The 26,043-nt window shown below is 33.8% G+C and overlaps 3 protein-coding genes across 7 annotated transcripts in view; 1 reads left to right on the forward strand and 2 right to left on the reverse strand.

Annotated features, from left to right (window-relative positions):
* Positions 1–609: 609 nt before the first annotated feature.
* On the reverse strand, positions 610–3,864 carry LOC136417380 (solute carrier family 25 member 44). The gene is made up of 6 exons (XM_066403052.1): positions 3,700–3,864; positions 3,311–3,636; positions 2,532–2,624; positions 2,141–2,322; positions 1,872–2,058; positions 610–1,678 (listed from the first exon to the last, which is right to left on the reverse strand). Exons 2-6 carry the CDS (start codon positions 3,528–3,530, stop codon positions 1,359–1,361), a joined length of 1,002 nt encoding a protein of 333 aa, XP_066259149.1. The 5' UTR covers positions 3,531–3,636; positions 3,700–3,864; the 3' UTR covers positions 610–1,358.
* Positions 3,865–4,115: 251 nt separating this feature from the next.
* Positions 4,116–22,732, forward strand: Rgl (Ral guanine nucleotide dissociation stimulator-like). Of its 5 annotated transcripts, none has more exons than XM_066403015.1 (15): positions 4,116–4,302; positions 4,417–4,492; positions 13,709–13,822; positions 13,886–14,145; positions 14,199–14,354; positions 16,962–17,109; positions 17,967–18,094; positions 18,352–18,510; positions 18,566–18,702; positions 18,760–18,980; positions 19,040–19,182; positions 19,635–19,849; positions 19,926–20,026; positions 20,085–20,253; positions 20,749–22,732. In XM_066403015.1, exons 2-15 carry the CDS (start codon positions 4,472–4,474, stop codon positions 20,880–20,882), a joined length of 2,106 nt encoding a protein of 701 aa, XP_066259112.1. In that variant the 5' UTR covers positions 4,116–4,302; positions 4,417–4,471; the 3' UTR covers positions 20,883–22,732. The 5 variants fall into 5 exon arrangements, with proteins under 5 accessions (XP_066259112.1, XP_066259118.1, XP_066259095.1 ...); XM_066403021.1 differs by having other exon boundaries at positions 13,712–13,822; XM_066402998.1 differs by lacking the exons at positions 4,116–4,302; positions 4,417–4,492 and adding an exon at positions 6,493–7,264 and having other exon boundaries at positions 13,712–13,822.
* Positions 22,251–26,043, reverse strand: part of trbl (tribbles) — a 37,580-nt gene continuing 33,787 nt past the window's right edge. Inside the window, exon 5 of the mRNA XM_066403041.1 lies at positions 22,251–24,099. Coding sequence (XP_066259138.1) covers positions 23,844–24,099 — 256 coding nt within the window. The 3' untranslated portion in view covers positions 22,251–23,843. The remainder of the gene's footprint in view (positions 24,100–26,043) is intronic.

Raw genomic sequence — 26,043 nt, forward strand, 5'->3', positions numbered from 1 at the left:
AGACGAAGGGAGTAGATAGTAATTACTTGCAGTCCTCTTCGATTCTGACAATATATCTCTCAGGGTCAGTTTCAGAGTTGAAGTTTTAATTGGATAGGCACTTTGGGGAATTTCACAGTACCTGACCGCCAGAACACCAGACCGGGTGTCTTCAAGATTTTTCGCGTAACAAAAAGAGCCCCTAAGAATCGTAAACAAGGATAAGAATATACCAGACTAGCATTAGCTCCGTCGGCCAGCCTATAATACCACTCTGGTGTCAACGCTTTTGGTTGGCACCTCAAATTAATATGGTCTTTCGTCGTTTTATTCATAACGATAAAATGTACAAATTTGGGCTACCAAATGCATATCACTTACCGTTAGAAATGGCCTCAGGAATTGTGATTCTTTTGAAACATGTGCGAGAGGGAATTTCGTCTAATGAAATTCTCACATATTCTTATTGAATTAGGTCCCTGATAGACTATCACAGCTAAAATAACGTAGTGGTGTTATTTCTAGTAGTCAGTAATAAAGAATTAATTGCAGAGCAAGGATAAAATATGTTTATTACTGTAGAATGCCTGAGGCGATGAGGTGCACTTCTGACGCCTGAATAAAATAGCATTTTTCTTGATGCCACTCAATTTTATTCATCTAAGCGTATTGTCACTAACACAATAATGTGTCACAAAATCATATAAATTATGAACATTTTCTCAAAATAACAAGTCAACATTGGCTTAAATTGATTTAAAAGATCAACAACTATAGCTAAAGAACATAACACATATTATATTAGATTTGTTGTGCACTTCTCTAGAACTAATAGCTTCCGAAGTGTTAAATTAATATAAATAATACAAGTAAATATATATAAAAAGTACATAAAAATATTATTCAATTATTGATTGATACAAAATGTGTGATTAGATGTACTTAGAAGCACATTTAATTCAAAAACCAAGAGTTTTTCCCACAATAGTAACACTCACTTTTTAGGTAGTATTATTAAGATAATTCAATGAGAAATAAACTGAATTATCAGTAAATCATTTAAAGGGTTTCAGGTACATACAGAACAATTGTATTTAACTTATTAAATTAGTGGTACTTTCTCTAAATTGATGTGAACTTAAACGTGAAATGATTTATCTAACTTGGCCTATTATATATCATGATAAAAGGCTTTTCTTTGATTAAATAATTTTATGTATATTCCCCATATTGCTCGAAACTATCACACAATATCTCTCTATCAAATACAAATTTCTTTGGGTTACTTCAAGATCCATCAGACACTCTCCTAAATCGCACATATACTTCACTAGCCAACAATTATTTTTCTGTGAAACTAAACATGAAATAAATCTATATCACCACCGAACATACTCTCTGTATTCCTCATTGACTGACACCCGTTTAATTGTCTCATATCCTAGAATTATGCTAAAGCTAAAAGTGGCAGACTGCACTAATCTGGCGCTCAGCCCTTTGGAGAACATACGCAGCCCTTCTTCCCGCCACAGGTCCCGGAATACAAGCCTCATGGACTCTACTCTTTGGACCTGTAATCTAGCCCTTACAATATCTAAGGGATTTGTAATAACGGTAGTGGTAAAGCCTCCTAGAGTTCCAGCTAAAGTTTGTATCAGCAAATGAGATACGTACGAAGGAATTATTTTCAAAAGTTCATCTGAAATATTAAATGACTATTGGGAATATTTCTTTACAGAAACTGCTTGAAACGTATAAAAGATGATAAAAAATTTAATTCTTTTCGATACATCATGATTTGAACTGAATGTCATTGTGCGATAATATCATGTATCAATGAGTATGTTAATTATATTTTGTTGTATAATCGGCAAAGACCTTACTCTGCATACCTTGGTAAAAATGGTAGAAACCCCACCACAGAGCGGAATTAGGTACATACGCCGCTAAACTCGCCCAATACCCTCGATAAAACCCGCGAATTCCATCCATTTGAAATATCCTTCTCGTTAACTCTGCCGTCATGGCTAATTTACTCCTATCCGGGCTATTATTTATTCCTAAAGGATTAAATGCTATCTGAAAAAGGGGTATAAATTCGTTGGAATTTTTGAGAAATGGGAATATATCAATTGATAACAAAATATCTTGTGATACTAACATTTTCTTTACCCACAGTTCCTATCATCATAAGATGTTGACTTAAAACGTCAAATGGTACAATAATTGTCTGTCCCACCAATGATGCACAACCGCCTGCTACTAGAGCTCTAAGTCGGGAGTCTACATTTTTTTGAGCTAACAGGTGTCTTACGCCTTCGTACGTAGATATATAAAATACACCTGCAAATAATGTTATTTTTTGGTTACCTATATTATATATTATTTAGAATTACTTGCTTTAAATGTTGACCTTAACATCTGAGTATAATATAAATAGGTATTTAACTTTGGAAAATCTAACTGGCATAATTCAAATAGTAAGAATAACCTTTTAAAACACTGCTATGTTGTGCAATACACCCACTTCATTATATAATTAAAATACCTACCGCTGACAATTTGTACTGATGAAATCCAAAAACCTTTATAAAGGCCAGAAACCCCTTCATATTTGTAGATTTTTCCATAAGCATCAAACATTCCTGGAAGACAACATTGATTAAACAATTTGAGCTCTTAAATTGTAATTTGAAAAAATATAAAAATATACTTATATGTACTGTATCTATTATTCATTTTAGGATCATATCATTAATGTGATGTCAACTGTAGTTGCAAGCAAATTTCCATAGAACCATTGAAACAGAGCCCGGATGTTATTGAGGTTTTTCAATAACAATAGAACTTTAACTGAAGTTAACCTACCTATAAGAATTTGATTTATGAAATATAATGTTAAAAATTTCATTCATCACCAGCTCTACAGTAAAAAACAAATATCTCATTATCGGGTAACAATTATAACTAGAGTAATAGGTACACACATATTTTAAAAAAACAGGGTTCAGAAAAAAATTACTTTTAAATATGAAACCTGCCAGTTTTTTAAGTTTTCTTCATTGTAACTGCAAGTAACCACAAGCATCTGAAGAAAAACAGTGCCTAAAACCTGAACATCAAAACAAACATAGGGTGAAGGTGAGGTTATTGCCGCCAAAATGGGGGGGTAGTTACAAGTTACAAGTAAAGGTTTCTAGAGGAATCTATCATTGATCTCTAAGTAGAATTATCTACTGTAATGGTGCCATTTTGTATAAGGTGTAGCTAGATACATTAATAAGATAAATTATACTTTATTATAAGAATATGAAAATAAATCTGAATTTACCTGAATATATATCATTGTGTTTCTGTACTTGTAAACGGGTTTTAATTAATGTTAGGGGGTACAAGGCGCATCGAACACTGAAGGAACTCAACATGGATAATGGAAAAAATTTGTTTTTATCCATCATATGCCATTCGATAGTCTTTATGTAGTCTTTGTGCTCTTCAACATCTACAGGTATGAAATCCATGTCCACTTTTGGAATTTGATACAGAAACATTTAAAATTTGATTTTGCGGGTCACCTTATCATCATAAAATATGATGGTTATGTTTGAAGAATTAGAAGGATCAACATTTTAGATATGTATGAATAACCTAATAGTCCTAAAATAGAAAATTATTAATAAAGAAGTTGGTTGATTCTTTTTATACATTATTTTAATATACCCTTTCTCACGGATTATGTCCATTGCACTATGAACTTGTAAATTTTTCTTTTGAGAGTCAGATGATTTTGAACAATTCTTGGATTGTGAATTTTGACCCTGAACGTGAATGACGAAGAAGTGTGAAGAGTGGCTTGTGACGGTGACAGTGACAGTTACAAGCGATGTGCGGTGTTGTGAAACTTTAGTACTTTTAACTTAACTGCCTTGAAGAAACTCGGTCTATTAACAAGGTAGAATACAAGCAGCCGCAAGTTCAAGCCAAAACTCCCTCTTAAATCCTCAAAACCAATCGTAAAGGATAATTTTCAAGTTTCTCCGCTCTGTTCATTGCTGGACAGTATATTTACTGACGTTAATGACGGGTCACCTATATTAAGAAGACAGAAGAGAAGTGGCAACATAGCAACAGCAACAGGTGAAAAGTGAAAGCTGGAGATGGAGATGGGATGAAATTAAATTTTGTGTAATTTTTTTATAATTTGTAAATTTTCTATGAATTTAATGTTGAATCCCATTCCCGGATCTTATTGTGCCGTCGTAGTTTAGAAGCGTTGTTGTACTCGTTTTGCTTATGTGATTGTCTCCAACCTAATTCAGCAAAGTAATGGCTTTTCTTCATTCCCATAAGTGTTGTAAATAATTATTTTGCTAAAACTATAGACGTATATTTCAATGTATCTTTGTGATTTAGAAAGCAAAATTTTCTCATTTTAAGCCGAACTTAGCAGCAGACCTATGGGACCATTCTAAACCAAAATGCCGAGAAAAAAATGAATGATGCGGATAGCTTGGTCAGTACAAGATTTGTCTTCTTGGTGGGCGGATTACTGGTGGTGGGTTAATGGGGTTCTGGTAAAGGGTATGCTAGCTTTTGTGAGATTCACAAGAGATACTTGTAATACTTGTAGGAGATTGTTAAAACAATAGTATAGAACAGATTAAAGGAAAAATATCGAATCACTTTTAGGGTACAAAATAACAATTAAAAGGTATAACAATTTAACATAGAAGTTTATGTGAAAACTCTTCAAATCTGACAGTGATTTTGATAGCGTTGGTAAACCTATCAAGGGGATGATGCTATAAGAAGACGTGAGAGTGATAAAAACAGTCAATGTCCCTAATAGAAATTTTTGATAAATTAGTATTGCAATGTTTTTTTTTAATTTTTTTAAATCATTTCAACAAAGAAATTATTGGATCCTTTAATTTTTCAGAAGAAAATTAGCAAATATGGATATCATAATACATTTACTCATATTAGTTTAAGTCATATGAGAGAATTTGAACACACCTTTCTTGCTTATTGCAAGTTTATCATCTAAATAAATGATATGTACTTAGTAAATTATTATATTAAAGTTTTAAGCAAGGATCAAACAAGGAACTTACCATAGTGTATCAAATTGCTCCTGTTACAAACTTCATATCTACTACTTCCTTATATGAAGTACAACTTATTAATGTGCTTTTAATTTTAAGTGTAAGCTGATTGCCATAGAAATGTTGAAATGGAACCTGAGTATAAGTCAGATTCTCAGTTTCTATGGAAATTAGCTTAATAGGAAAGTTAATAACACATTCATAATTTGGCCCTAATAGTACAAGTGTCCATAAGCCAAATTATTAATGTGTTGTTATAGGCTTTGTTTCAATATTTATATGATAATTAGCTTGCAGGTAAAATTCACAGCACATTAATGTTTTGTCACTAATGCAGTATAGTACATTGACTGGCACTAAAAATGGAGCATCATAAGTGGCAACAACGTTTACATTTTTTGTCTCATTTTTAAATTTCTTTTTATAGATGACACCAAAATTTGTTTAGATTAATAACATTCACCCAAACACAATGGTGTTCTATTAATCTAATTTTTTTATATATTATTATATTCTTAGAATCGTTTTTTAAGCGATTAATAAACAACAATTTTTATTAGACTACAAGACTTATTTCCTGTGAGAAGTAGTTTAAGTTTGGAATTTTTAGCATTTGTGCAGACGCAGGTGCAATGTAATAAAATAGAGATTTGCAGGCAAATCTGTTGTGCGGCTATTCCATTGATTGCAATTGATTATTAAAGATAAATAAAGAACAAATTTGAGCGCAAATAGTCACAAAATGAAGCAGATAATTGAAGAAACGAAGTCAAAAATCAGATTTGGCCAATGCGGTCAATTCCAATATATGGAATAAAAGGATAAAAAACTACCTGTTTTTGGACAGAATGACGGTAAAATCAAGATGCTATAGAAAAATAAGTATAGAAAAGATGGACAAAAATAAATAAAAAGGAAGTAAAATTTACAAAATGAAAATTTGCAAGCAAATTTACTTTGCGACTATTCCAACGATTGGGATAAAAGAGAGAACAGAAAAGAATTTGAGGACTAACATAAAACTATGCAGCTTGCCTCAATGAGAAAAGAGTTTACAAACATTTTTTATCAGGCGCTATACACAGACAGTGAAGTGATAAAAAAAACTAGGAACCAAACTACTACCAAATCTTTTTTGTTTAATTTTTTCAATTGTCTAGTTTATTTTGTGACTGTTTACGTTCAATTTCGTTTTCTATTTGTAATAATCACTTGCAATCAACGGAATAACTACTTACTTGTACCTGCTCCTATGTAAATACTAAAAATTCCAAACTTAAATAGTAACAATAATTATTATATATGGATATGAAGAAGTTGCATACATATTGATTTCTGACTTTGGAGGGACGACAAAGCACAATAGATAAAAACGTGATCATCATGTAATTTAACCGCGAAAGGAAATGAGTGGTACCAGTCGCCAGAAAAATTTATCTATTTAAACATTTATCCAATTGTTTTGTATTCGAAGAATACAATGCAATATTCCATTCCGTAGGCGTCGTCAGCGTTTGTCAACAATAATTCTAGATTAGTTAGATAGTATAATGTTGATATGACCAAAAATTACATTCAAAATTTGAAAATGACTTTCTGTCGTTGGCTGACCATCTCCTAAACCGCAATTTGACCAGTACCACGGCAGTAGGCGGCAATAGTCTTGTGCATATCGTACATACACGGGCGAGTATCTCGTCTGATTTATTCCGGTTTAGACCTCGAAGCAGGCACCGTCAGCGAAGTTTTAGTCTTAAAATATACTATCACAACGTGTAGCCCATGTAAAGGGATCAATCGATAACTATGTGGATGACCCTAAGGGAAGGTTTTCCGTGAGTCAGTTTTCCGCGTCGCTTACAACCCCTGTGTCGGTTTCCGAGAGAGAGTATAGAGCGCTTGTCTGGGATGTGTTTAATTTTTTTGTGAATAACTGTGTGTGAAAATTTGATATGCTTTTGCCGACAACAAATTCGAACTGTCCTATAGGGTTCCAAAGTGAAATCTATCATGAGGTAGTAGAAAAAACTAAGTTTTTGACTCTGAAATGCGGTAGGAAGCAGAATAAGGGTGCCTTGAATAGTCATAGTAGAAGTAAAAGTGCTGATAGGAATAAATTTAAGTTTTGTGCCTGCACCGGTCCCCGGAAAAATAAGAAATCGGCCAAGTGGTATGTAAAGGTATGTGTGAATATTTGAATTTATTAAAAACTGGTATGAATACTGTTTAAGAAAGATTTTTACCTTAATTTTAATTACGCTAGTATTAATTAATTATGTGCATCATTTCTATTTTGAGTGAGAGTCGGACGGATAATTTCATACATACATGTAGGATCGCGTCCCTTGTAGATACGTGTTACTGTTAACTTGGATACATGATAGATAGTAGGAATTGACTTTAAGATTGTCATACCCCTGGGGTACGACCCTGGTGGGCATTAGTTGGGGCATGGGAATTTCCCATGCCATGTCTTGTCGGTGTTGGAAATCCCCGCAGTAAACCAGGTCGGCAATGGAACCGCCTGTAATATACTTTGTTGGCATTTGAATTGCCCTTGATAGATTTCGTTGGCCCTATAGTGGCAGTTCCAATTCCCAGCTGAGACGTAACGGTTTGATGCGGCGAATGGTGCAGATGGCACCCTAGCCATGGTTTATCACGATGGGTTTTAGTATTTAAGATTTTGCAGGGCATGTACAAGCCCTCGTTTCTTCTGGGTTCGGTTGTCGTTAGTAACTCAGAAGTCGCGTCCGCGCTCGCTAAACTCACAAGTTACTTTATATTCTTTTTTGTTCACTTTACATTAATAAACGCATACTTATAGTCCTTTCCTATCTGTGATTTCATTATAAGATATAAACACCATCCTATATCTACAGTAGTATCAAAATCCGATACTACATACATTATCGATGCCATTGATATTAAACCTTGCACATTACCCTATTTAATGTAGACTAGTAATTTCCTCTAATGTGCGCAATCATATTGATTCATTTATTAATAAAAGATATATGTTATCAAGGATGAAACCATTAGGCCATGGTTACGGCTACTAATTATTTGCTGAGGACCTTATTTTCTATAAACAAATAAATTGAAATTAGTGCTCCAAGTTCCAAAACTGTTCAAAACAGAGTATAGGTTCTTAGACAATTTTACCTGTAGGAAAAATATTCAACACCCTTATAGGCGACCCTTTATTGTCGTTTCTTTTATATTTGAAGGGAGGGACTCCTAGTACTATGAATAGACATTGTTTAGACGTTGATAATCTACGCAACTCTCTGGATTTTCTATAGCAAGTCTATAGAAAATCGAGAGAATACAACGTTAATTGGGGGAGGCTATAACAGCGTACCTACAGCTGGCTTAATGTTAGGAAAAACTGTCACACAGCATCAGTTTCTAGCAAACATCAATTCTATATTTATAAACTTTTGTGTGGGTTGGAAACACTAAATAATCCACGACCTATCTTAATATTTACATAACAGTTCCATCCTGTCGGTGTTCGTAAAGATTCCAACCTGTACTTGAGTATATGATTGGCCCAAATCCAAAAATTTTGGTCCGGAATATTTTAACTCTGAGGATAAGACAACATGTGCAAACTCTTACAATCAATGTTTTCCTTCCTTTGAATATTTTTCTTCGTTCTATGCGATTATGAGGTATGAATAGATTCTTTGTTTCTCGTTCTCTCGAGGTTGCAACCGTTGGGAGTTTAAAGAAAAATACACAGGAGCTGCAATAAACTGGAAGTTAATGCAAACATTCGGATTTCGTTTAGTGTTACAAGTAATAAAAACGTTTTACAGTTTTAAGAACACAGATGTTTTAACTCAACCACGAGGCGTTTGTGGGAGTTTTGCCACTTTGTAATGCGGATTAAATCAACTTTTACATTCCTGTGCTTTAGTAAAAATTATTATCACTAAACGTCCATTTCTAGGCATGTCACAGACACACGTGTGTTCTTAAACCTGATTGATACTCTCGAGCCATAAACATAATGTACCTACATCAAGTTTAAAATGTTTTTAATTTCTCCTTGAGCCTGCTGGCCATGACAAGATTGGCGTTGAAGATGAGTGAAACATTCTAAATCTAATTACACTACTTTTCTTTTTTTTTGTTGTTTTTTTATGAGTCTGATGAACTAATTCCTTTCCGTGGTTTTCCTAGTGCGCATTCGAAATTTTGGAGATATTTGACTCTGTTTTAGACCATAGAAAATATTTTTAAGTGATTCGTCCGCAGCGTTAGCATTAAGTTTACCAAGTCGCAGTAACTGGTAGATAATTTTAAACTTTAGAGAACCAGTATGAAAACCACATATTTTGCTGGAGGATGGATAAGTTGGGTTTTTGGTGAATAATTCTTACATTATTTGTTGCCCGAACTCAAAAGGACGCAAAATATCACTTTTTGGTGCGAGGTGGACAAGTGCCCTTTGGGGTATTTGTCTCCTCGCATGTTCATCTGGACTTTTTGTAATGTTTTTTTACCTAGAATACCTGGTTGAAACCTTTTAAACCTGCTAATTTGGGAACATTCTGTATTAAGATTGCTGCCTGCAGGACTACCCAGCTTCTTCGTCTATTTTTTCTATGTTAAAACAAAGCTGTAAGACTACCTAGGTGCATACTTTTCGTTGCACCACTATTGTATATCTGCCTTATGCGAAAGCAATATGATGCGTATTTTCTGATTCATTAACTACAATTTCCCATTGCGATGATCAACTATATGTGAAATTCGAGTACAAAACGCCCATTTCCGCCTCTAGGAAATCGGTGGCAGCATCGTAAGTTTTAACCTTGGCAATACAAATTATGCGTTTTCCTGTTAAAACAATTATTTCACGTGTTTGTTGTGCATTTTTATGTAACATTGCAATTAACCATGTTATAGAAATTTCTCCTTCCACTACATTAAGCTCCGTCTGTTCTGAAAATTATTAGCTGCTAGAAAATTGCCCAAAAGGGTTTTCCCTCAAATTCCTCTGTAACTTTAATTGAATCGTTTGGACTGTGGTAATAAATTTCAAATGGCCCTGTGGCTTTGGGCAGAGAGGATCTGGCTAAGACCATGTCTGGCTGTTCGTTATACGAGTATAGAGCTAGAAATTCCCAAAAAAGTTCGTGTAAAATCTACGAGTTTTTGGTATACGTAACGGGGTTGCATGTTTTTTTTTTAATCCATTAAGGGCAGTAGGTTTTATTACAAGAAATACAAAATTATCAGAAAATTCAACCGAAAAATCATCGATATGCACTTAATCATCCTCACTATGAGCCATTCGACTCCTTCACAAATCTACGTGACCGTTAATGAAACTACATTTTGGAAATTTACCCACGTTAATTTATAAATATGCAACGTTAATCGCTGAATGTTTCATTATTTTTTAAAAGTGGAAGAAACTTACTATTTATTGGGTTTTATCTGCAAGCACAAAATACCCAAGAGATAAGGAACTTTTTTTTTTAACACTTCTTATCTTCCTACTTTTCAAAGTCAAAATTACCTTTACAAAAAATTACAATAGATTTTATGGTTATCAGGAATTAACGTTCTCGCTACAATTCTACACTCCATTACAGAATTTTATCTTTCCTACCTGTTAGGTAGTCTATTAGTGTTTTTGGATTTTCCTCTTGTTACGTAGTTTTATAGTGTGTACTCTTATTTTTCTGTTCCTTTTTTCTTTCGAATTTCTTACACCTGAATTGTAAACTAACATAACATTATTAATGTTCAACCTACGAATTTAGGTCGATATTTGAAAAAGCACTTTTATGTTCATATAGTCCATGCTCCATAATTAGTATCGGTTGACCCAGATGTGTCACCTTGTTTGGTCGTTCCAACTAATCGTATTGTGCTAAAGTTTATGTGAATTTCCGTTGTCTGGCATACAGGGTGTTTCATAAACATACCGACAAATTTTCAGGGGATGTAGAGTTCATAAGAACAAATATTTACATCGAATAAAGTTAGGTTCGAAATCGCTTTGTTTCCAAGATACAGGGTGTTTAATTAAATTTTTTTAAATGTTTGTTTAATATTTCAAAGACGATTTGGGATACAGACATGAATTTTGGGACGCGCTATGGTAGGGTAAATGTGCATGTTCTGAAGTAGGTAGAATATTTCCATCTACACCAGTGGCATCCGTGTGGCCATTTACTGGGATGTTTTTAATGAAAAAATAGTACGCCACTGACTTTTTTAATGCCAATATATTTTCTTTAATATTCCATCAATTCTTAATACAAAATGACTTCTTAGTGTTTTGTTGCCCAAGTAGCCTTTTTTAAGATAAAAAATAATTTCTCACTCCTTTGCCTACCAAAAAACCAGTATAGGTTTCCAAATGTGATTTTAATAAAATCTTTAGGAGAAATTAATTTAATTTTCTTTTAGTAGAGGTGCAAGACATGAAGATAAATACGAGTGAAACATGCGTCGTCGCAAAATAATACTCTTCTTTCAACGTGTGGTTCCGTTAAATTCTGAGCCATTTACACATGTAGAAACGTTTCTATGCATCATAATGCTGCACCATAGTCAAGTCACTTGTTTTTTCATTGTTATGGAAATCCAATGTAATTTTGTTATAAATAAATAAAGCAGCTCTTGACAGTTTAAATATCAGTTTGTCCATAAATAACCGTTGATTTTTGTATCGTTAATTTGCAGACGTATGTATTTTATTAGACAGAAAATGTTTGTCTTCATCCACTCTACCTTTATCAAAAGAAAATTAAATTAATTTCTTCTAAATAATTTTAAAAAAAGTGGCGCTTGTAAACCAATACCGCTTTTTTTGGTAGGTACATGAATGAGACTTTTTTTTATTAAGAACTAATGGAATATTTAAAAAAAGCCAGTGGCGTACCATTTAAAAAAATTAAAAATATCTCATTGAATGACCATACGGACGCTACTGATGTAGGTAGAAATATTCAGCCAGTTACACATGCATATTTATTCCGCCATAGCGTGTCTCTAGTTTCATGTACGTATCTCAAACCGTTTTTGAAGTATATTAAAAAATATTAAAAAAAAGGAATTAAACACTGTATCTTGGAAATGAAGAGATTTCGGATCTAGCTTTTTTCGATCTAAATATTTGTTTTTATGAGCCCTATATCTCCTAAAAGTTTGTTGGTATGCTTATGAAACATCTTGTATATTGGAAAAGTGCTAAACAATACATAATTTGTTCTGATTTAGTTCCCACCTGGGCATTACTCATTTTCAAGAAAATTAATAAAATTCCATTGTGAGTCTCGAATTGAACCTATTAGTCACTACAGGTAGCTTACGCTATATTGTTTGTCCATTGATTATTTTTGCAGTAACGTGCAGAAAAGTTTAATAATATTTGTCAATATCAGCTATCACCTTCTATAAATAATTTTGAATAACTATCGTTGAAATAGGTGCTAAACCATTGTGAATACCAATACGGCGTAAGTGAATGCAATGCCATAAAGACCTTAAAATGCGTGAAACTGATTCGATTCTATTTATGTTATTCTTAGAACTGGATTGTAATCAATATTATTTTCACTCCTGTTATATTTCTTTGAACTTTTGAGTTTATGTTCCATCGAATACTGTTTCGTTGGACATCAAGACAACAAATGCTAATTTAATTATTCGGATATATGACGGTTTTAAATGATAATGATAAAAGAGATTCTGTTGTCACGCTTAACAAAGTTTAAACAATAGTTCCTCGACATGACTATATTGTCAAAGACGGTCATTTTCAGTAATGTCGGTCTTTACCTCCTGGGAGTTGGAGGAAGTGTATGAGTCATAGGTACCATCTATCTATGCTTTATAATTACATCTTGCAACTTTTTTGTTTAAATTAAAGATCCATGCGGCTTTCAGGGGCTTTTTGATGTCTGTTTTACATCGTGTAAAACGGGGTTTATTAATAAATGCAAAAGTGGAGATATAAGCAGGCTTTATTTTATTTATTTATTATAATAAATATTTTTGCTTTGTCTTCTTCAAGATACATATTCAATACGGTCACACTGCAAAATACTCGATCTTCCCAAGTCAATTATTGTTATTTTCTTTTATTCTCAATTAACCATTGTGTTCAATTGAGGTAATTATTACAAGTTCTAAATAAAATAATTGCTTAATAGTAGGTTTCCTGGGTCAACCATAAGCAAGGAGAGTCCTATACTCCAAAGAAGAAATTTTAATTTGTTCCATCACTTTTCTCTGGACGATCATCATTTAATTCATTGTCAATATCCCCTCTTCCAGGCACTACTTGTTATCTATTGATAAGGATAAACATGTAGGTGCCTGATAAGACAATTACGAATTGGTAGTAATTAGAGTGATAGGTTGTGGGAAGGAATGTTGACAAAATGATTCATTGCGGTACGGTGTTTAATAGATCAGTTAAATATGACTTGAAAACAATGAGCAGTGCTGTTGAGCCTATTAGGGTCTCCTTTGTCTGCTTTTGCGATGAAATTGTAAGTTCCCAATGGACTTTACTATGTGCTTGCTGCTATTTGCATAAGTCTTTCTGGGTTTCTTCAGTAAGCTCTCTTCTATCTTTTTCTATCTTTCAGCAGCCTACATGGCGGCTTTGGGGAGAAGAAAAGGCAGACGGCGCTCTCTATACGGTTTACCTCAAGAAGGTGCGATATCATCGGCCTACACGCAGCCTTTCTTCGTCGCATTCGGTAAATATTCTCGCATATTAATTATTATAATTGCTGTAAATATTCAACGTCCTTATATTACAGGACTCAGATGACGAAATATCTCACCTAGAGTGGGAAACAGTCAGAGTCAGGTTTGTGAAAGCAGGTACGCTGAAGAAGTTGGTCGAAGCGCTGTCCACCGACGATGGAGAACTGGAAACCACCTACATCAACGTGTTCTTAGCAACTTATAGAAGTTTTTCTACCCCTAAAGAAGTGCTTACGCTATTGCTGCGTAGATACGAGGAATTGAGCGAATCTCATCACAATGACAGACCTGAACAACATGAACAACACAAGAAGTACGGTTTTGTGTTCTCACAGTGATAAGTGATATAATGATGGTTGGGTTTAGGACTCTTATCTCTGCGTTGCACGTATGGCTTGATAGTTACCCTGAAGATTTCAAGGAACCTCCGGATTTTATTGCCCTTCGGCTGCTGCTCAATTTTTCTGAAGACTTTTTGCCAAATACTGAATTGGATGCTAAAGTTCGACATAGGCTGGACAGGTAAGGAAAACTTTACGTTGATGTACAGTCTTGGTCGCATAAATAGCACATTTTGTATTTTTTTTTCTTTAGTTAAATTTATTTCATTTTATAACGTTATGTTAAAATTATGAAATAAATTTTCATTTTTTCAATGATAATAAGATTAAGTTACATAAACACAAATAATGAGATAACATTTATTTTATTTTTTCTTAAGATAATCACTTCATCCCAATTAAATAAAGTGTGCTATTTACGGGACCAGAACTGTACGTCTTCCCATTATCCATGAATGGAAAGTTTCGAGGGATGGTCGGCAATATCCCGATTTTGAATGTCTGTGGAAGTGTTTTTCGTAGTTTCAACTATAAGATGGACCCCTTTAGGAAAAATAATTTTTAGCCCTCTTATGAAGGAACTTAAGAAAAAACTGAATTGTTCAATTTTATTTCTTAAAATCCTAGAATTGAAAATTGTTTCCTTTTATTACAGTAGGTAGAATTTTAGCAATGACCTAGCATTGCCTCACGTTACAGTTAATTAGAGTTTTATATCATTTTTCTGGAATGTGTGGGCTTCCAAGAAATACTGGTTATAAAAACTAGCTCAGCAAATTTAATAATAAATATAGATTTATTGTTGAGTCTCTTTCTATCCTTTAACTTGCTTTTCAAAGCTTTTTTAGATTTTTAACACTTAAAGAGAACATAAATATAATCATACGGTTATAAAAATAATGCGATATCTACATTAAACTTATAAAAAAGTATTATAAATGTCCACATACAATGACTTTTTAATGCTTTACAGATGCGAGTTTGATTAAATTGTCATTCATATAAATATATTTTTTTTGAGTCTTTATAAGTTACAAATCTGGATTAATAAAGATTAAAAAACCAAAATCCGTGATGATTATGTATGGTTAAAATTTCATTGATAAGGTTCCATTGTGCAAGATCCACCTAACGATGATTACCCCATTAACAAAATTTTAAATTTTAACAACATTATTAACACATTTGAATTTTAAATGTCGCTGCTTCATTGAGAAATTTGGCGTTTTTTAAAGGCTTGTAGTAGTGGAAATTCGTATTTCTTAGTAAAATCTAATGAGAATATATACTTGTAGTTCGTAAATAATTCTCTCCACCATGCAGTTTTGATGAACTCTCGTATCGTTAAGCTATTTGTGGCTTTTCGTACTTCTTGGGAGTTGTTGCATTGGCATCTGCAGAGGGAGATTTTGAGCATTGATGTGCTAAAATGATTATATTCACTGATGTCTACTTTTGATGATGGGAACGAATATCATTCCCGTACGTCGGTGCGTTCTTTCCTTAATCCTGCGTCTCTTCATATCTCATATAGGGTGGCCCAACAAACACTTTGCACATCAATGATTTTCAGTACTTAAAATGAAAATATGTAAAATGATGTAAAATGTTCGGACCTGTTGATTTTTGATTCGATGGGGACTTTTTTTTTATCGTATTTTCAACCCTTCAACTTTAACCCCCGAAGAGGGATGACAGTTATCCCCAAAATTTTTAATACTAAGAGGAATCAAATGATACCTCATTTTAAAGGTAGTTGTATCTCGATTATAATCTCCAAGTTTGAAGCTACTACCATTATCCTCGTTGATGTGACAGCTTGTCAAAGTCTATGGGGAAAAACGCTTTTAGTGAATAAATGAATTTGTCACAATGAGAGCTATAGACTTCAGAATGAGGGTAGGAAGACCTTTAAAAGTGAGTTATTACTGAATCGTTTTGACGGAAGTGAGTTTTACCTCTCAAATTAAAAAGAGTATGTCTTTATTTGTATTTTTTTCTTAAAAAGGGTGAGTAAATTAAAAAATTCACATTACTTTTCTGATCAATTTATTTATTGCTAGAAATGACCTCCCTACAATAAAATAAATTTTGTTCAAAGCGTGGTCTTACGTTACCTAACATTTCGGGTATAATTTAGTGGCATTCATGAATAATACAATTAGGGGTAAAACTCATCTCCATCAGTCTCACTTTTAAAGGTCTTCCTATCCTCATTCTGAAGTCTGCAGTTTTTATTGTGACAAATTCCTCGTAGACTTTGACAAGCTGTCATATCAACGGGGATAATGGGTAAGTTACACTACTTTTTAAATACGGTAAGTTACAACTACTTTTACATTAGGTATCACTTGACACCCCTTCCTATTAAAAATTTTGGGGGTAACTGTTATCCCTGTTCAGCGATTGAAGCTAAAGTTGAAAGTACAATAAAAAAATTATCTCCCCCAATCAAAAATTGACAGGTTCCAACATGTCTACACATTTTCATTTTAACGACTGAAAAACGAGATGTAAAACTGGGCTATCCTGTACACGTATTGGTTTTTTTCATTTTTAATGTCGTTTTTCGATCCCTATAAGGTAATTAAACTGACAGAAAAAAGCTGTAGGGTTAAAACTACGTATATGCCAGATTAAATTCACGATTTTGTAGCGGAATTATTGCGAATTTACACAAAAAGGGTTTTAGGTTATTTTTGGGTTATACATAATAAGTAGCCTTTCTAGTATGTAGTGTGAAAATGTACGTATTTCTTGATTTGATCTAAAAAAGGGATTATTGTAGGTATTCAAGAGAGGCACACGTGGATCCACTCCTAGCTCCTCCTCCAGCGTTTGCCATGCGGTCCATTACATCGTCGGGATGGAGGAATTACAAGTTACCAGACGTTCCAGTCAGGCATTTCGCCGAACAACTCACCAGAATGGATGTGGTACGTATCAGGTTTGGATTATTGCATATTATTCTTAAATATATCCAAAAAACGAGCTTTATCAGCGAAACGATTGGAAGGATTTTCAGCCGTCTCAATTAAGAAACAATAGATAATTTAACGAGAAAAATGCACTGACTCTAATTGTTAATCCGTAAATTTGCTCATCAGTGAAAAGAATCCTTGACAAACTTAGTTCAAGCACAATAGAAAATTGTTTTACTTTATCTTCGAAATGCATACAAATCAATTAATCGCATTGTATCTCATGCTGATTTTGTTTTATGTCTGTTTTATGCTATTAATAATTTGTGAAGTAATTATTGTAGAACCAATCCAGCAATTAACCATTTAACCTGTCAGCGATCCACCTGATGTTTCTGTTCATCTGACTAGTAATTTTAAGTTTAAAGGCAGGTCACAGGGGTAATACTCAATTGTTTGGCAATGACATAATTTTTATCAATCAATTTGTTTATAAACTTGAACTCTACTAAACTATCTCAAGTCTAGTGTGACCGATGATTTATTATGTGAATTTACACGTATTCTAATCTTATCTGCAAGCTTGAATTCACTAGAAAGCCTACTAAATCGTTTCGTATGTAACAGAAGTATTATATTATCCGACCTAAATTCGATAAAACCACATTTTGTTGACACAATGCGCTACAAGGAGACTGTAATCTGATAAAATTCCTTAAAATATTTAATTTGGATAACATTTCAATAACAACCCAATTGTTCATGTTTACTTTTGCATTTTCTTTAACAATAAACTTGCAAAGAAACATTAGAGACTATGCATTTAATTTTGTCATGGTCATGTTTGATATTTACGTACTATGTCTTTCCAGGATTTATTTAAAAAACTAGTCCCACATCAATGTTTGGGCGCAGTATGGTCTCGAAGAGATCGAAGTCGTTCGCATGAAGCTGCCACAGTTTTAGCTACAGTTAACCAATTTAATGCGGTGTCATTTAGGTAAGGTTTATCGTATTGAATTGCTATATAGCGAATATAGCTAAGAAACTATGATATTATAACGTCGCATCATCGATGTGAAGACAGAATTTAACAGAGTTCCTAATCGAATTTATTTAAGTAGAGAAATCTTGAATAATGCACTTAAAAGAGTTAATTAAGGATCTGGTCGAAATTTTTGTATAGCTGCATGACCCATTGTGTATATTAAACATAATTAAAAATTCATCCTTTTACGTAGATTTTCTTATTTTCAGGGTAATTTCTTCGATATTAGTTGAACCAACTCTCAGAGCGCAGGATAGAGCGGCTTTGGTTAGCTGCTGGATCGACATAGCGCAGGAACTGAGACTTATCAAGAATTTTAGTAGTTTAAAAGCCATTATTAGTGGTCTGCAAAGTAATCCCATCTATAGGTAAATCAAGTTTTATATCATCAGCTCATCGCGTTTTTCATATTCAAACTTGTAGGCTTCAGAAAACATGGCAAACAATATCCAAAGAGAAAATTGAGCTGTTCGACGAGTTGGCTCGAATTTTTAGCGAAGATAATAATCAGTGGACTCAGAGAGAATTGTTAATGAAAGAGGGCACTGCAAAATTTGCGGGTATGTTTCCTACATAAGACATTTAAGTTTTTATATAAAAATTATATTTTTCCTTAGACACAGTAGGGGAAAACGACAAACAACTACAAAAGATCTTCCAAAGGCAAAACCATCACACTGCGAATATTTCCTTTGGAACTATACCATATTTGGGAACCTTTTTAACTGATCTCACCATGATAGATACGGCGATACAGGACACCATTGGAGACGGTTTGATTAATTTTGATAAGAGGCGGAAGGAGTTTGAGGTGTTGGCGCAGATTAAGCTTTTGCAAGTGAGATTGTTCAATCGTACTTAAGCTTCTCTTTGGTAATCGATTATTTGTGTGCATAGGGTGCCGCAAACGCGTATCATTTCGTCGAAGATCCAGCGTTCGATCGGTGGTTTGACTCCATTTTGGTATTGGATGATCGCGAAGCCTATCAACTTAGTTGTCAGATAGAACCCGCAACCAATGGACAGAACAGGAGAGATCGGTAGGTGTTAGTTCTTTTCTCATCTTCCAGATCTGAACTCCATTTCGATGAGTTCAAAGGATCTTTAAAAAAACTTGATAAAAAGTAAGCGTTTATAAGTAAAATTGTCCTGATTAATCTTAAAACGTTTGACTGACATGGCAAAAAATAAAAACGTGTTTAAATAATTTCCGAAGATACACTTTACAGGAAGTTTTTAGAGAGCGTGCAGTAAACAAATCTGGTTTACTACATAAATAATCTTTCTATGCACTTTTGATTCGATTTTAGAACACCAACCATCTATCTTAATTATGACGTTTAACATTTTTCAGTGCATTATTGTCTTGGCTAAACTGAATAATAACACTGGATTATGGTTTTTGCTGGTATCAAATATTCAATACTAGAGTGTCTGCAAATCTCACCTGTGCACCAGGCTTAACAGCTGAATAAATCTTTTGATTTTCTAGGACTAACAAGAAATCAACACCTGGACACCAAAAGAACGATTCCATTACAAGCACGAGCAGTAGTAACAGTTCTCAATTTTACTGTGACATGGAGAGCGTTTCAGGGTCGCCTCACAATAGTATAGATCGAAAAATGAGTCCTAGTCAGATGTCGAATTCTAGCAGCAATTCATCTTTACGGAGTTTGGATGTTAGTTTGAACAGTTCTCATTCAGGTAATCTATTTTTATATCAGGAAAATGCTCATGATTTTAGTTTATTGTGTGCAAATTTAAGTAACCAATGTTATAGGTAGTGCAACAAATCGCGCGCTTCAAGTGCCTTTGTCCAATAATTCGGGAACTCTAAGCAATACTTCTCAGAAAAGTAGTCCTGATTTTTATATAATAAAAGTAAGTAGTCAAAGGCTTAAATCGAGGATTTTGATATTTTGAATGAATATTTCTTTAGGTAACTTACGAAACCGATAACCCGGAAACGGAGGGAATAGTTTTGTACAAGAGCATCATGTTGAGCAATAACGAAAGGACACCTCAGGTCATCCGCAACGCCATGTACAAATTAGGTTTAGAAGGGAGTCCTGACCAATATACACTTGCACAAGTGCTTCCCGAAAAAGGTAGGTCGCGATTTGTTTATTGTTTGTTTGGGTCAAACACAATCGAAACATAACTATTGAACTATATCGAGTGTAGCAGGTAGTAACCTTTTTACGATATACATATAATCATGAAAATTTCAAGGGATATAAATACAATACTGGTGATAAATTTGCTAATTTATGTGGAAATCCGTATATATTTCTGGTTTATTTAATGCTTCTTTTTATCATTTTTTAAATTTAGCCTCCCCTATACTTTGGGAGTTGTCGAACAATTTAATAAACGATGTTGGGATTATGTAGAAATATAGAATTGCAATAAAATATGCATGCTCTTGCCTAGTTTAACATTCGTCTAGTCTGATTCTTATGTTTAGTCTAGTTATTAGCGCGTTCGTTACTTACTAAACGTTTACTAGTGTCTGTCAATAGGTTGCGTTTTTATACACTTAATTAGGTAAATATGCTTGAAAACTTTTGCTGCTTAAATAAAAAACTGGATTTTTGTTTCAGATATGATCCTTCCTCCCAACGCTAACGTGTATTACGCAGTCAATACCGCACACAACCTCAATTTTATACTTCGTCCAAAGAAAATCGACATAAATTCTATTAATAAAGGACTAAAGGCAAAGTCCAAGTCATAACAGTTACTGAAATGGGACACTTTTGTATAAAAGTTTTAATTTCAAGTATTGTAATTCAAAAAAAAAAGGTAAGGAAAACGTTTCAAATTCATTTAGAAAATTTTTCACGTTTTAATATTTAATATTTATTTTTCTGCTAAGAATTTTTTTAATAGGCATAATGCCTTTCCTAATTTTCTCATAGAATAATTTTTGTGACAAAATCCTGCCTTAAACTGGATCCATAGATTTTGGCTATCGCTTCCCATCGCTCCTGTAACGGATATTAATTCTTTAACAACATTCTCAAATGTGTCCCATTATATTAAAATGCATTGTTTAAAAGAAACATTAACTGTGATAAATCAAGCTCTACTCGGTTATCATCACATACTATAAGTAAATTTTAATTTATTGTATATCTTTGATATTTTTGTAATTTTTTGTAACGTATTAGGATTTTTTGTATTTAAAAGGAAATTTTTATTTATTAGTGGAATTACTGCTTTAATTAACATACAATAGGTTTTTACGAAAGCCATGCCAAAAATATAGAATTAAAAAAATTTATTTTATATTGAAAACTTAAGGATTTAAATAAAATTCAATCAATTTTAGTTAAATAATTGCTGTATCTAATTATAAAATACTCAGTATGTCTCTCACCCACTTACTTTTATTATCACTTGTCACCATCGACCATCAAGTTTGTCTTAATAACATGAATTTATGTAAATAGTTCCATAGATCTGATTAACTTAATATTATTTCTTTGATAGCTATTGTACTTAAGTTCTTATAATGCCACTATATTCTGTAATATCGACCATCAAACTTTTATGCTTTACATACTCAATACAAAAACAATTTCATATTAGCGATGAAATAATGTGTTGCTAGGAGTTTTGTAAAATTACTGTTTAATTCACATTTTATGTTCTAACTGGATCAATGGTTACCGAGACAAACTGTCTAAAAACACTACTGAATTATTAGAGAATGCCAAGAAGCAATACCAAAAAGTGAACTAGATAAACATTAATAATTTAACAGTCACAGTACTGGTTCATTGATGAACTCGGATCAGTGTTACGTGCCATACGATTGCAGCTAAAGCATTTTTTGTATTCCCGCTCAAATTGAATACTATCAATCGTATGAACTACATATTGCAATTGAACATTTAAGCTCCTCTAACCTAATTCTAATACGCTTCAAGAAGATAAGATTCATTAACGTTTTTGAGTATAAAGCATCAAAGTTTGACTAATATCCTTATGTCCATACCACCAACCATGTGTATTATTTTTCTAATAAAATAGATTTTCACTCATATAAGCCGTTTCTTACAAATTGCATTCCGAGACTGAAATGAAACAAACCAATAAATATTTTTAAATAAATAGTGTTTATTGCAAACAGTTTAGGCAAATTTTACCAACGAATTCTAACAATCATTACCATTAAGCTTTATGTACAATTTTATAGTAAACATGTTACACTTATTTATTATTGTATTATGTAATAATAATGTTCTTAACGAGTTTTATATACATCAGTTCAAAGAATTTAATGTAATAATTATGAATTATAGTAATTTGATAATTTTTTATACACAAGGAGTGTCGCTGTGGCCTAATATAGTTCAATAATAATACAAAGTAGGATAGAGATCACTTAACGAATAGTAAATATTATTGAGATTTTTTACAGTAAATAAAACTAGTTTTTGGCACATAGTGGTGGAAGAATTCATTTTTTAGATATAATAACGTTAGTTTCAGAAGCAAATTAATTAGCGACACTATATGATTAAGAAAGGTCTGGATTTTAACATAAAAAGACAATAAATAAAGACAATTTACATCAGTCTTTTCCACAGTGATGCTTCCTTGTTGTAACGGAATTTTTTCTGATAAAAACGCAACAATAAAAAGTCGTATTAATTTACAATGACCCTCAAAACAAAATTAAATAAGATAAGTACAATTTTTTTTATCAAACTGAAGCAGTCATAGTGCTCTCCATTCAATAAAGGAAATGAAAAAAGTTTACACACAAATTACTGTAGTAGAAACAAAGTAGTTTTTGAATTTTCATTTCTTAATAATTCAAAATAACAATTTTTCAAGAGAAAATAGATTAATCTGTATTTTGATAAACTACTTTGGCTACTTGGTACTTGATAGAAGTTCAAGACGAGTCAACGGCCTGCCGTTGGCCCATTGCAAACCAATGTCCAAGTCTATAGTCCGAGTTTACATAATCTGTAACCAAACAGTTATAAAGGAAAACTACTACTACCTGGTATAAACCCTTTTAAGACGACCTAATATGGCTTAGAAATAAATTTAGATACTAACGCTTAAAACCTACAACACAGCACAAGACTTTGCACGTACATTCCTAGAGAAGTTGCCGATTCTCTGTCAAAAATATGTGACAAATTGCACTGAATTTTTCGAGAAGATGCACACCACTACCATGCCTGAATTGCTTTTTTTGACAAAGCAGGGGCAACGAAAATGGGAATTTCACTTGTGAAAATGGGAACTTCACTTGTGCCAAACCTTTTTGCTAACAATGAGACAGCATGCTGCATTTTGCATAGAAAATAAAACTAAAATTGAGACGGACCATACCAAAATTAGTTCATGGCTGCGTTTTATGTATTACAACATAGAGAAAAGATAATTCGAAGCGAGCAAAAAGATGAGGCAATATTCACAAAAATGAGGAACCTTTCCTTTATGGACCAGCAAGAAGTTTTTAAAAATGAATGTTGTAAATATAATGGTGAAGGAATGCCTAGAAATCAGAGTGCCATGCATAAAGTCCAAAGAATGAGGGAAAATACTTAAAACATCCGTTTGAAAACTTCCTACTGCTTATAAAAAAAATCTTCCCAAACAAATAAATAATAAATAAAACTGACTCGAACCACTCCAAAATTCCCAACCACTCAGTTCATTTGAAGATAATCTAGTTGTCATACATGCTGCACTCTGGAACCATCTGATCACATGACCTGGATACCCACTCCCTCTCTTCTTTCGCTAACCAAGGATGATACAGGATGTCTTCTGAAGAAATTCGTTCCGATGGTTCTTTTCGGAGTAGAGATCTGATCAAGCACCGAGCTTTTGGGGAGACACATTCCGGTATTATGTAGCAACAACTGGAAATTCGAGCGAAGAGGCTCGCGTGAACCGTGGTTCCGGCATCGTTGAAAGGGTATCTGAAACAATGTAAAAATATATTAATTCAAAGTTATAATTTCTCGTAAGTTATCGAACAGCAATGTCACTTCTATTTGTTTTCAATTCGACTCTCCATTTAGTAGCGCACAAAATACAGAAGGCTCATTTAGAGACAGGTGATGCCAGCACTCTTCTTTAACATGGAAGTAGTATTCAATGGGATAAAGACCGACAACCTTTGCGATGCTCTTACTGCGCGGATGCCCCACCCCAGCTCGTGGGATGGTTCAAATCGACGCTTCCGGACTATAAAGTCACGACATATCTGAGAAATAACAAGAAGGAAACCAGGGTCAAGAGAGGCTGTCCACAGGATAGCTACTTCAGCTACTTATCATCGCCACTGTAGCGTTTCCGTGCTGACGATAGGCTGATGATCGTACCGCGCAAGTTCGTCGGCAGTACCTGCGACCGAATGCTAATTGCTTATAGGACAATGAACCAATGGTGTTCTGAGACGAGATTGTCTGTCAATCTTGACAACACCGAGATCGTCGTTCACAGCAGAAGAACGACGAACACATTCATGAACTCGTATTACTGAAGCTAGAGGTTAAATACTTAGAAGTGGCCATCCACAGTAAACTAACCGGGAAAAGCCACGTAGAAAAAAAGGGCGATAAGACAATAGCACTAACATGGTAACTACACAGGGCAGTGGGAAAGACATGAGTCCTAAGACCTCAAGTGCTACACTGGGTTTTCATTACGATAATTAGATCGACGGTCTCCTACGGATCAGTGGTTTAGAGGCCAGAGATGATGAATAAGATCTGCTATACGGTAATGTTGGCAAGCCTGCAAAGAGTGGTCTGTCTGGTAATCATTAGTGCACTCAGGACCACACAGGGAGCGGCTGTTAATGTTTTGGTGAGGTTGCCGGAGCTTCTAATCTGGAGGTTATGACTTCTCATAGGAAGACTGAGGTCTCGAATCAGTCGAGGCCGTCAAGAGATGAAACCGGTCATTCAAATCAAAAAAAAAACGGAGCTTGGGATTTACATTTATTCCGACAGTCAAACGGCATTACGAGCTGACTGCAGAAGAAGGATGAGTTCAAAACTCATCCAGGAATGTATTTTTTTAATCAATCAATGATCTGAGCGATGAATATCTGTTAAGACATGTGAGTGAACTGCAATTTTGAAATGAACCTACTATCAAAACAGCTGTTCCACCCTCAATGAAAACAAGATTTTCTAAACCCATCTGAGCCTACTCTACCATGAAACCCCAATATGATATTTTCACACAAACATACCAAGTTTAAAGGGAAACTAAAATAACAGACCATTGCGGCCGACAGGAAACATATGGTAGACGATGGGACCTTTAAAGGTATAGGTACCGCAATGCACCAAGAAAAACCCTCACCCTTTTGTATCCTCTAATAGGATATAAGAACATGTGCATGCTTGGGGCGACTTATTTCTTGGTTCACCTGTGTTGGTATTTAATTATCAGAATTTTAATGGGCAGTCATATGGTAAGACCGTTACGCATCGGAGAGCTTTCAGATATTCTAGGTGGTTTTTGATTTGAAAGATTTTGTTTGATAAAAATCGTTTCTCCCAAAGAAAAAAATGTTGGTTGTTCTGCAGTATAAAAATGATATTTAATTATAATCATCATAATATGTTTCCTTTTGTGAATTTAGTGGAATCTCAAATTACACACTCAGCTTTACAGAATTTCGACAATGAGTGGGTTAGAAACCACCTACTCGGTAATAATTTGAAAATATTTTTAAATAACGCTGATGCAGCAAAATTACCTGGGCTTTGTTAGTTTGAACGAGAAATTCCACTTTTTTTATCAAGTGGCACTTAATCCTATTTTTGATTGCTGTGGAAACAATGGTGAATGATTATATTCGCAATGAGAACAGTTTTGAGCCACGTAGCAAAATAATTACCATTAGG

The sequence above is a fragment of the Euwallacea similis genome, chromosome 2 (genome assembly GCF_039881205.1).
Source record: "Euwallacea similis isolate ESF13 chromosome 2, ESF131.1, whole genome shotgun sequence".
In the NCBI taxonomy this organism is placed as follows: domain Eukaryota; kingdom Metazoa; phylum Arthropoda; class Insecta; order Coleoptera; family Curculionidae; genus Euwallacea; species Euwallacea similis.